We start from the raw sequence: 13198 nt of genomic DNA on the forward strand, positions 1-13198 counted from the left end.
ATCTTCATTTGAATCAAATGTTTGCTGCTATAAAGCTTTATTTAATTGAAGGAAGGCAAATGTAGCACATGTTTCTTAATGAATAAGAGGTTTTTTTTCCAATATAGGAAAGTCTGCAGTAGACACTTAGAACTCCTCTTTATAGAACCATGGCTGAAACTTTCAGTTCATTTCTTTTTACTTATCTTAGTCTGGAGCTGCGCATTTCTTGTCTTGACTTTTGACCAAGGCCTGTTGAAAATTGTGTAGTACAGCTGTGTCTAGAAGATGTTAGTGCAATGCAGGGCAGAATCACCAACAGAGATGAAACTATACCGTGTTTTTTAAGCACTAGTTGCAGGTGGTGTAGTGAGTAGTAGGTCAGGAGAGTAGTTGGGTAGTCAGGGAAGGCTAGACAAATTAATCAGACGGGTGGGGGCATATGATAGGGGGTTGGGTTGAATTGGGGATTAGGGAAGGCAATCATGTGGTCAGGGACGGGTGGTTGTGAGATAGTGGGTATAGGGGCTTAAATGAGGGTATGGGTGGGGCAGGAGGCCATGGTTGGGGTGAATGGTGTGGTTACCCAGGAGGTAAAACTGATTTTAAACCTTGTATGTTTCCTGGACAACTAGTCTGCCAAGAGAGGCAGGACCATTCAAAGTCTTTGACTTCAAATCAGATTTTCCAGAGGTAGGGCAATTGCCCGACAGAAGCTGAAACTTCCAGGGCAATTCCAGTGCAGTCCTTACCTGAGATATCGGAGGGGTTCCTTAGTGCGCATTTTGCGAGGTATAATCCTCGGTGTATGGAAGTTCTAGGCCCTTATTTTATCTAATTTCTGTCCTGAGGTCTGTCTGTGGTGAATATTACACGAGTTAGCATGATTGGTGGTGTGGTTAGGAGATATGGTTTGGCATGAGTTAGCACTAAGTTAGCACAGGAGCTATAAAGAGCTATGGAGCAGAGCAGATGAGATGATATTAAGGGCACAAAGGGCCATGGGTGAGGCTCATAGGTTAACATGAAGGATATGAGGGGTACGGGGGTGGTGAAAGGACTCAAGTTGGTTTGAAGTGTATGAGGTGCCATGGGAGGGGAAAATGGTGGGTGGTGTGAGGAGTGTGTTGGGGGATGAGTGGGTAAGGCTGGAGGGACGTTTTGTTCTTTATTTTAATTTTTGACAAAGTACCAGAGTCCCGCTTCAGCCCTTCCACTCAGCCTCCCTCCTGCACCTGGCATCTTCCTCAGTTTTTGCAGGATGCTCATCCCAATTTTTAATCCAGCCTCTCCCCCAAGATTGAAAATCCAATATCTGGGCTGGCATTTTTAAAGGGCAGGTTCATTGAGTCAGGAATTCTCCCAGGGGCGAAAATCTGAGCCTCATTGTGGAGGTATTTTTCTTTCGAATGTTGAAAGATATCAGGCCATTTACCACAATATGTACAATTCCCATTTAAGTTTCATCTTGGGGTTTATAATCTTCATCACAACTACTCAAGTTGTGATGAAGATTACAAAATCAACATTTTATTACTCAACATTCAAATGCTAAAAAAATTCAAACGTAATGATATGGGCACATGCTCGTGTTGATTTTCATTTCAGTTGAATCACTCTGCAATAAGTAAGCTTATGAATGGCTGAAAAATGAGAAACTATTTCTTAAGTTCATCAGTGCAATTAAAAAAAAGTTAAGGTTGACAGTAATCAAAATTAATATTAAAACTTGGACAGTATTCTAAATAGTTGCTAAAGATGGACCAGTGTGTTACATACTGATCTACGAACTGCTAAGATAACTTGATTTAGCTCACATGAAAATACGATTAGTGAAACACCAGGAGAGCATAATCAGTTGATTTATAGATTGCGTGACAGTCTTTGCCAGTTTTCGCACAGGGTACTCTTGCTATCGCAAAATACGCTTAGTACCTTCAAATTATTGCTTGTGTGTGTAAATTGCAGACTAGCACATATTTTCTGAAGATCTTGTTCCCATATTAAAAAGGATTTCAGTCATTAAACTAAATAATTTTCTCAAAGTGCTGATCAATAGATATACAGAAATGGGTCCAGAGATACAGATTGTTCTTTTACCTTCCACAACATATTCATGGCTGAGGTAAAAGTTTCTCTAGGCTTAGGGTGGAAACACAGTGGGAATAATTTTCAATTTGACAGGGCAGAAAATCCTCTGACATGGCATACACTCTGTTTGAATTTTCCTTTCCAATGACGTCAATGAGCAGTCTATCCACAATTATTAGTTCAAAGCCCAAAGTTGCAAATGACCCCCAATATAATAGCACTTTAGAAAGAGTACCACACCGACTTGGGAACTTGTGATGCCAATGTTTTTCATTTCAGAGAACTCCTCGAAATTCACACCAAATATATACTTATTAAAAAGGAAAACAAAATAGATGTTTTTTGTTACTCAACATTCAAATGCTAAAAAATTCAAACGTAGTAATATGGGAACATGTTCAAAGAAAAATTGAACTTTACACTGGAAGAATGTAACTTAATAAATAAATAATTAATTCATTAACTGCAGCAAGTGTTGACCTTATAAAGGGAAATAAAGGGTTACAAAAACTTAGACAACTCCTAAATGAAGGTAGTATGCAAGTCAGCGTTCACATATGTAGACTGCTGTAAATGAGCAGTCTGATCACTCAACAGAATCAGCACCCTCCTGTTGGACACATTCTTCTGCAAGCATCATTAATTCAAGTGACCATGGGGATAAAGTCAAACATTATAAAGCAATTTACATAAAAGATAGAACAAAATGGAGAAAGATGCATAGCCTTGCAGGTTATCAACGAATTTGAAATTAATATTGTCTACTGCAGTGATTTATAACTTAGTTACAAATAGTGATATTAGTTAAGAAAATTAAATTAGGAAGATTGTGGATAAAATCTGGGTTTAAGTTTGACAGAAGTGGATGAGATGAGGGCCTACTATCCACAACAGCAGACGTTGAAGACTAAAAAACTGTTATGCCCAACATCGTTAGAACATAAATTGTCCTGAAAATAAATTCACAACAGATACCAGAAAAAATACAAATCAAAGTCTGCAATCCATCTAAGAGCCATCACTAAAATGAATATCACTTTGCAGTTGCAAGGGTGACTCAGGAATTGCAAATAGGTCTGCTCCAGACAATGGTAACAAAAAAAATGTTTGGTACGTTTGCACTATAAATAACTGAATGAATATGAACCATGGCAGATTGTGATAAGATTACTAGACTCCCAATCAGCTAGCTCAACTTTGGATTCCTCTATCACAGTTATCACTCAAAATTGGTCCCATCCATGCTAATCCGTGAATAGATTACCTGCTATAGCAAGTACTTCATCAGACTAGATTGCTAACATCAGGCAAGAGAAAACCTTTCCAAAGTCCCACACCCAGCCTATAAGAGTCTTTCCAAAGCACCGATCAAGAGGATTGATTAGTCCATGAGTTGGACTCCTTAAATATCTGGTATTGAACTTAGAGAATTTTGATGGCAGGAGAACACTGTGACACACAGACAATATTGGATGCCAAGATCATACAGAGCAGCTAGTTAGTTCTTTGTATCGTTCAATTCCTGTCCAGATTCAATCTTTACAACAAAACTCCTCTCCTCACTTAACCTAGTCTGCAATCAATTAAAGATCTAAACCCTATCAATACATTTCCCTGATCAGACATATAGATCAGGCTAACATCTGCACTTTGTACAGATGTTATTAGACATGCAAAGGCAAAACTGTTAATAGGTTGGCTAAATGGTCTCACTGTCTTCCCACATCTGAAGTTGTCACAATAGGCAGGATTTTCATTCTGAAGGCAGGCAATGGACAACAGGACCATTTGTGGATTCTGAATCTGTCCCCGGGGAAACAGTCACTGGCCCTGATTTTCATAAGGGTGGCCCCTTTAACTGGTTTAAAGGCATGTTTGTTGGCCAATTAGCAGCCATGGGAGCAGGAATGATCATGGGACCATCCAAGTGCAGGCCTGATTTAAGAAGGCTGTCATTTAATTGTTTTAATTTGAAAAATGTCTCAGGGAAGAGGTCTCAGACCTCTGATGTTTCAAGAGAACTCGAACCTAGGGTTGGATTTGTAGATGCATAAGTGGAGGTTATCCTTGGGGCCATGAGGAAAAGGAAGGAGGTCAACTTGATGGGTAGAAAGAGCTGCCCATTCAGCCAGATCAAGCAAGCCTGGCTGTAGATAGATGAGACAGAGTGCAGTGTGCAGAAATAGCTCCAGTGAAGAAACTGATTCAATGATCTGTAATACTCTGACAAAGAGAGTGTAAAACTCAAGTCTCAGGGCAAACCTTTAAGTATTCACCCTCCAGCAGACACAGCAGCTGAGGAGTCTGAGGATGTATGCTGGTCCTGAAAATGGAAGGACTGAGGGCCTTGGGCATTTACAGATCTGTGAAATTTGCTCAGAGCCGTAGCATTGCTGAGGACCTGGCAATACTGAAAGTTCAGCTTCTAATGAATAGGAGTAACAGGCAATGGCCACAAAGACAAATGGTGTCTCATCACAAGCTGTCAATGAGCTCTTTAATAATTGGAATTGCCATGGTTAATAATCAGGCCGGATCATAAGGCCACCTCTCCTACACTAGTAGAGCCCACTAGCATTATGAATGGTATCAGGAATCAACATATCAGGCAGCGCCAGTATCTTAATTCCTCATCTTCCTCAGTTCCCACCCCCTAGTGGGACCTGAAATCCAGCCCTTTTGATCTGCAAATAGTATACAGTCCATATTGTACTGAAACCCACATGTATATACTTAGCACAATTCTGAAAAAAAGACAAGTCTTTTTGAAAGGTTTCTATTGATTGATCCAGGCTTAGTGCCATGAAGTCCCCTCGGAAACAAGGATATTGTTATCAACATCCAAGGATTAAGTCACTTGAACAAATAGCAGAGCATCCATCTCACCTGTTGTACAAGCTCCTCCCAACGAGTGTTGAATGTCTCCAGCTTTTCATTAATCAGTTCATCCAGAATTTCACCATCAGTCAATGTCTGCGCCAACTCACGGATTTGATTTTGATTATCTTCTGGGTGACGCATGACATTATCAAGGGACTGAAAAAAATCCACAATATCAAAAGTAAATGACTTTGAATTCAGCTTTAGGATGGTAGATTGTGTTTTATGTAATATTTTGTATACTGAGGTTGGAACATGATCCAAGGCTGTAACACATCAATGAATTCAGATAGCATTAAAACAGTTTACGACCGCTTAATAAGAGTAGAGATAAGCCCACAGTAGCGATAAACTTGTAAATAATTTGATTGGCAAAACATTTCAAATGGACACTTGGCCCAGTGAAATAAGTGACAGTGTATCACATAATTCATGCACGTAATAACAGGTCTTACTCTAGAGCAAGACAAAAGAAAATACCTTGCATGCATCTTTGTATATATGCTTAACTATCCACAAGCAAAGATGGACACAAAGATTGTTTTCTCACCATTTAAAAAAACAAACAGCCACAGGTTACTTTCCAATGCCGATGCCTCAAGTCTCTGATCATGCCAGAATGATTTCTGTGAGCATATCAGTTTCATCTCCTAGTGCATGAAAAATTCTTACGCTAGTCCCTGGCAACTGCTTCTAAACCAGTGTTCTATTTGAAGCATTGCGATCCTTCGTTAGCAATTAATGACACATTTTCAGATATATAAATCATTTGGCCATCATGGAAGACTTAACCACTAATTGCTAGTCACCTTGGGCCATAAGCAATTAATGCAAAAGCACATTTTTTATTGAAAACCATTATACTGCATATTGTTGATTGCACCACCTATTTTCAATATAACCACAGAGATCAGCATTACTGTGCTACCTAATGCATGAATAAAAATATTGTTTTTGACATCAAAAAATGCAATTTACTGCTGGGAATATTTTAAGAGCAATATGGATAGAAACTTGCTAATAACTGTAGTTACATTGCAGCCATGCAATAACATTGTGTACTAGTGGTCCAGTGAGGTATAGCTGAATTTCATTTTCTTCACTGCACCACCCTCTTTCCCCACCTCCTCCCTGTTTTCCAATTGCATCAGTTGGGTTGCAATCTCATATTTGGAGGCCAAATGTTTAAATAGTTTCAAGTACACAGGGCAGTGTGATACATTTAAAATAATATCTCTACTGAACGCAAGACTTTGCAGGATATCAACAATGGCAATGGTACTACTCCCACTACTCTCAATCCCAAGGACATCCACTCTATATGTTAATCAAGGTGACTTGTAATTAGGGCAGAAAACTTCTCACTCACTGGGTCCCATTCTGTATGCTCCAACCATAAAGACAACCCCAGTCAGGACATCTCTGTTCTGGAGTACAATCTTTTCAATATTCCCAGCCTCAGACACTCAACCTCCCTCAAATATTTGCATACCTTAACTACCTCTCATTCTATAGTTCACCATTTCCCTCCACTAGTAATAAAACTCCAGGCTGTTGTCATTACACCATATCCATAACTTGTCCTCCACTTCCATCTAAATTCCTCAACCCACCTACCACAATCCATTAATGCAACAATAATTTGTGTGTTAATAAATTTGTCATTGTGTAACTTTTTCTACTTCTTAATTTGATTCTTGGCAACTACTTTTATACCGGTGTTCTACTTGTAACATTAGTATTCTTTGTTGGTAATAATGGATACACTGAGTTTATTTTAGACATAGGAATCATTTAGTTACCACAAAGTTTACCCATAACTGATCAATTAAACCAAAAAAAATGGTTGGTTGTGAGGCTGGGAGTGGTGTGTCAGATTTCTGAAAGCAATAGGTCAATCGAGCATGCTTGGGGAATCAGGGATGAGTTGATGGACTCTACAAGTAAATAAGGAAGTATAATTTACATTTATATTGTGTCTCACCACTTCCTTAGGATGTCCCAAAGTGCCTTGCAATTAATGAAATACTTGTGGAGTGCACTTAGATAGCATAGACACAGATAGCAGCCAACTTGTGCATAGCAGAACCCAATTAAAAAAAAAACATTTGAATGAATTACCAAATAATATGTTTTTACTTTGACTCATTATAATACTTCTATAGTCTTCATGCCCTACATTATATTCTTGGATCAAGCTTGTGGATGAATCCTATGCCCCATCCCTTTAAAATTATCTATCCTTGCTTTGAAATCTGGATAATCTTTTGATAAAATGCCAAGAAAACTAACAGCAAACCACATCTGGTAATTGCTTTTAGTTGCCGTGCTGTCTATGCTTTCAAAAGACCTTAATTCTGTCCTTGAAGAATAACACATTAAACTTCCTTTTAAGTTTAAAATAATAAGAGGATGTCGAACAAATGTCTGAATAAGTTACAACATATTTAGAATGGAAATTCTTCTAGCTAACTCTGAGAAAAATAAGAAAACGATAGCAACTTTTAAGGAATAAGCTAAGACTTTGTAACTAATTCTTAGGTAACAAAGGGATTTTTTTGCACAGTTGGAGCCTATACCATGGGGAATTCAAAATAATGTTTCTCTGTTTTAGGAGTTTCTACTGATTTAATTGAGCTCTCAGTCTGAAAAGAGTCAAATGCTTACATTTGAACAGAGCAGTTCCTTTTCATATTTTAGAAAAGACTAACCAAGAGTTCTGGAATTTCAAGATTTTACTAGTCAAATTTAAAAAGGAACCATTTATAATGCTCAAACTGATGCAAATCATTGTAAATTTGAATTCTAAATGTGGATGAAATTATGAAAGTTAAAAGTTGTATGTATTTCATTTAATTTTTTTTTAATTGAATGTTACAAGGATGATTCATACAACTAAGTCTGCAGGCACAATTACTTACATCAAGTGCCTCAGAGATCTCCTCTGCACCTCCCTGAAGGTTTTCTGTTTCCCTGAGTTTAAGCTCCAGTTCATCAAGCCAGAGATTTTCTGCCTCCAGATAGGACAGTAATTCACACCAACATGACCACACCTCCTGAGATTGAACGTAGGAAATCCAAAATTAGAAATGAAGACAAAATAAAATATGATGCAGAATAATCAAGCAACAGGATGCAACTAACTTCCTATTCAATTGTCGAGCAGCTTTCCAAAATGCAGGAACATTCTTTGGAGAGAAATGAGCAGACTAGTGTTAACAAAAACATCTCACTAAAAATAAAATGAGTCTGTGTTTAGTGCTCATCATATTTTGCTCATCATTACACTGAAGGATAGATAAACTCACCATGGCAACATTTTGATAATATAGGGGTATAACACTAGATTGCTTAAAAATAACACCAAGCTTGAACCAATCCAAATCCAATAAACTTGTGACATATAGGTATCAACTTACAAATGTGTCTTTACCCTCAAAGGAGAAACAAATAGTCAATTAGCAGAACCACTTTCTATCTATTTCTTCCTCACAACCCTGCACTCAACTACCCCCAACACCACAACTCTCACAAATGAATGAGGATTATGTCTTTTTTGGAAACTACAAAATTCTTGATGAATTTTATGTCATATTACAGTATTTGACAGTGAGATATTTAATACAGGTAACAGTAGACTCTTGCTCGCACCACTATTTCACCAACCTCCAAACAGCCCCCTACATCTCAAGAATTGGATAAGAATGTCTCTTTAAAATAAATGTGAGACATTTTACCCAACTTGTGCAAGGCTGCTACTTTCTTTTTCACTAGTTGGTAGATACAAGCAATAATTGTCCCAACAAAAGCAGTTAACATGCACAGTTGGAAAGAAAGGAAATAACTTCTGCAATCCAAGAGCCGACCTCAAGAGTTTTGCATTTCCTATTCAGTCTGCTGCAAAGTCGCTGGTAGTTGCCTGTCAGCATGTCCAACTCAGATTTCAAAGCATCATGGGCTGTCAGTGGAGCTTTCTTTATGAAACTGTTTACAGCATCACTCAAGAGCTTCACCTTCACCTCTTTCTGTGATACTTCTTCCTTGGCTCTCTGGAAAAAGAAGTGCATATAACTATACAAGCAAGAGCTCATCATTACGAAGTGCAATTGTGTTTACACCAAATATAACTGCTACTTTTCCGAGTTTCTTCAACCCTCCTCCCAAATCATGGAAATGAAACATGACCATATACAATCCTCCATGCTATGCATTTGTTGAGAAAAAAACCTACTGATGCTCTTTAAGAATACACTGGCTACCAGCATTCAATTCTGAAATTTCTGATCCATTTTATAGAGACAGAGATTAGATAGTTTACCTGTTTAGGGCAGCACAGTGGCACATTGGTTAGCACTGCTGCCTCACAGCGCCAGAGACCTGGGTTCGATTCCCAGCTTGGGTCACTGTATGTGTGGAGTTTGCACGCTCTCCCTATGTCTGCGTGGGTTTCCTCCGGATGTTCCGGTTTCCTCCCACAGTGTTTCAGACATGCTGGTTAAGTGCATCGACCCAAACATCAAAGTATGCCAACTAGGGGAATTTCAGAGTAACTTCACTGCGGTGTTAATGTAAGCTTTATTTGTGACTAATAAAATAAACTTGAACTTTGACTTTAACTTTTTCATAATACCTCATTGAGAAGAAGTGGTTAGTAATGCAAGGACAAGAAAACTTCCAAAAGTTCTCACTTTATTGTTGCACTAAATGTATTAATTGTGGGTCATGAGCTGGACTCATTTATTAATCCAGAGAAATAGTGTCAAAGAATGGTATACTCTATCTGTATAGTAAGCAAGAAACAACACTTTTCACTGTATACTAATACATGTGACAATAAAAAAAACAAATCAAAAACTGTTGCTGGAATCTTACCACCTCGCCCACCCCGAAATCAAGGCAGGCAAGGCTCGCAGACCAGAATTCTCCATGGCCTTGGATGGGATTTTACGAGCCTCGCCTGAGTGTGATATGCATAGGCAGCTGGGATCAAGTGAATCCCTCTAGATTCAGGAATAAATATGAAGGACATTATGTAATTATGCTTTCTACAATTATTATCAATTGTGGGCCATTACCTGGAGTCATTTGATAAACCAGAGAAATAGTGTCAAAGAGCTGCTAGTACTCAACAACCATAAGAATTATTCCTGTTTTATCAAGAATAGCATGCTTAATCATGGGGCTCAAGATGATTAGACAGGAAAGAGAACAAGACAAGAACAAGAAATAGGAAAAAGAAAAAAACAAAGAGAAGGCCAAAGACCAAAAACTGCATGAAGAAAAGTCATTGTGCACTCCCCATCCAGTCCTAATATTTGAAGCCCATGTTCGACTGTAAATTTCCTCCTGTTTATTATTGCTATGGTTTTACCTCAAAACCTAATAAAACTTGGTCTGACTTATTTCATTAGTCTCATGACTGCTGTTTTTGCCAGTCTATTTCCATGACATTCAGGAGTACAGAAACCTTAGAAAATCAACAGTTTTAAAATAGCTATGGGGAAGGATAGGTCTGGTCCAAAAGGTAAAATTCTAAATTGAGGCAAGGCCAATTTTGGTGGTATCAGGCAAGAACTTTCAAAAGTTAATTGGGGGAGTCTGTGGGAAGGCAAAGGGACTTCGGAAACTGGGAGGCTTTCAAAAGTGTGTTAACCAGGGTTCAGGGTAAGCACATTCCTTTTAGAGTGAAGGCCAAGGCTAGCAGAAATAGGTTACCCTGGATGACTTGGGATAGAGGCCCTGGTCAAGAAGAAGGAGGAGGCACAGGACATGCATAGGCAGTTGGGATCAAGTGAATCCCTTGAAGGGTATAGGGCGTGTAGGAGTAGAGTTAAGAGAGAAATCAGGAGGGCACAAAGGGGACAAAGATTGTTTTGGCAGATAAGGCAAAGGAGAATCTAAAGAGCTTCTACAAATACGTAAAGGCCAAAGGAGTAACTAGGAAAGAGCTGGGCCTCTTAAGGATCAACAAGATCATTATGTGTGGATCCACAAGAGATGGGTGAGATCCTAAATGCATATTTCTCATCCATATTTACTGTTGAGAAAAGCATGGATGCCAGGAAATTTGGGGACATAAATAGTGATGTCTTGAGGAGTGTACATATTACAGAGAAAGAGGTGTTGGAAGTCTTAAAGTGCATCAAGATAGATAAATCCCTGGAACCTGAAGTGTATCCCAGGACATTGTGGGAGGCTAGGGAGGAAATTGCAGGTCCCCTACCAGAGATATTTGACAGTCACGGGTGAGGTACCTGAAGATTGGAGGATGGCAAATGTTGTGCCTTTGTTTAAAAAGGGCTGCAGGGAAGCCTGGGAACTACAGGCCACTGAACCTCACATATGTGGTGGGTAAATTGTTAGAAGTTATTTTGAGAGACAGGATCTACAGGCACTTAGAGATGCAAGGACTGATTAGGGACAGTTAATATGGCTTTATGAGTGGAAAATCATTTCTCAGAAATTTGTTTGAATCTTTTGAAGGGTAACCAAATTGTTGGATGAGGGCAGTGCAGTTGATGTTGTCTACATGGACTTTAGCAAGGCCTTTGACAAGGTATCACATGGTGGGATGTTAAATCTCATGGAATCCAGGGTGAGATATCTAAATGACTACAAAATTGGCATCTTGACAGAAGGTGGTTGTAGAGAGTTGTTTTTCAAAACCCTGTGACCAGAGGTGTGCTTCAGGGATCAGTGCTGGGTCCACTGTTAGTTGTCATTTACATTAATGATTTGGATGAGAATATAGGAGGTATGGTTAGTAAGTTTGCAGACGGCACCAAGATTGGTGGCACAGTGGACAGTGAAGAAAGTTATCTCCAATTGCAACGGAATCTTGATCAATTGGGCCAATTAGCTGACGAATGGCAGATTTAGATGAACGTGAGGTGATGCATTTTGGGAGACTGAAGTGGGGCAGGACTTACTCAGTTAATGGTAAGGCTTTGGGGAGAGTTATAGAACAAAGAGATCTAGGGGTACATGTTCATAGCTCCTTGAAAGTGGAGTCACAGTGGACAGGGTGGTGAAGGCATTCAGCACGCTTAATTTCATTGGTCAGAACATTGAATACAGGAGTTGGGATGTCTTGTTGAAGTTGTACAAGACATTGGTAAGGCCACATTTGGAATACTGTGTACAGTTCTGGTCACCCTATTATAGGAAAGATTTGCTAGGGTACTACCAGGACTTGATGGTTTAAGTTAAAAGATAAGGCTGGATAGACTGGGACTTTTTTTTCTGGAGTGTAGAATACTGAGGGGTGATCTTATAGAGGTCTATAAAATAATGAGGGATACAGGTCAGCGAGTCAATATCTTTTCCTAAAGGTCAGGAATCTAAAACTAGAGGGCATAGGTTTAAGGTGAGAGGGGAAAGATACAGAAGTGTCCAGAGGGACAATTTTTCCACACAGAGGATGGTGAGTGTCTAGAACAAGCTGCCAAAGGTAGTAGTAAAGGCAGGTACAATTCTGTCTTTTTAAAAGCATTTAGAAAGTTACATGGGTAAGATGGGTATACAGGGATATGGGTCAAATGCATACAATTGGGATTAGCTTTAAAAAGAGGGTGGCACGGACAAGTTGGGCTAAAGGGCTTGTTTCCATGCTGTAAACGTCTATGACTAGAGATCTGAAATTGGCTGTTATGGCTGACTGCTGTGATCATCAGCTGAGCCTTTTTTAAAGGCACGAATGTAACCCAAGAATTACCCAATCCATTTTAACTGGGGTTAATGCTTCTGTTAAAATAAGACAAATGAAAAAAATTACATATGTTCAAATGGATCACCTAAACCTATTCCAAACCCTTAAATACAAAATGGTCTCCTTGAATAACAGGGATACTTGTGAAGATTAGTAGATGACCAGATGTTGCTGGCTAGCTTAAAGAAAATTGCTACCTCAAAAATATCTCACCTATTTCCTCTATGTCTCCCCTGAAGGCAACATGCAACATTTTTGAAATCTTGTTTCTATCATTGAAAGGCCTCTCAGATTTAAGGCACTTTGACCAATATCTTAAGGTTTAGAGATAGTAATAGACTGAGGTCATGGCCCCAACTCCACCAGTGTCAAGTTGTCCCCCTATTTCTAGAATCAATTATAATTGCATCCAAACATTTCCTAACTCCTTGCAAACTGAATTAGCTACCTTGCTCTTAGAATAAGCCATCCATTACTCACAAATTTACAACTTACAACTGCCTTTTAGCGTAGAAATTATTTTTTACATAGCATTCTGCA

General features: G+C 38.9%; 1 protein-coding gene across 9 annotated transcripts in view; it reads right to left on the bottom strand.

The window, feature by feature from the left end:
* dmd (dystrophin) overlaps positions 1–13198 on the bottom strand; it is a 1714977-nt gene that overhangs the window by 923667 nt on the left and 778112 nt on the right. For all 9 annotated transcript variants that reach the window (XM_080203928.1, XM_080203931.1, XM_080203930.1 and 6 more), the window contains 3 exons: positions 8817–8999; positions 7872–8006; positions 4957–5106 (listed from right to left, as the gene is read on the bottom strand). In XM_080203928.1, the coding sequence (XP_080060054.1) occupies positions 4957–5106; positions 7872–8006; positions 8817–8999 (468 nt within the window). The remainder of the gene's footprint in view (positions 1–4956; positions 5107–7871; positions 8007–8816; positions 9000–13198) is intronic.

The sequence above is a fragment of the Carcharhinus amblyrhynchos genome, chromosome 15 (assembly GCF_965287045.1).
Source record: "Carcharhinus amblyrhynchos chromosome 15, sCarAmb.v2.hapA, whole genome shotgun sequence".
Taxonomy (NCBI): Eukaryota; Metazoa; Chordata; class Chondrichthyes; order Carcharhiniformes; family Carcharhinidae; genus Carcharhinus; species Carcharhinus amblyrhynchos.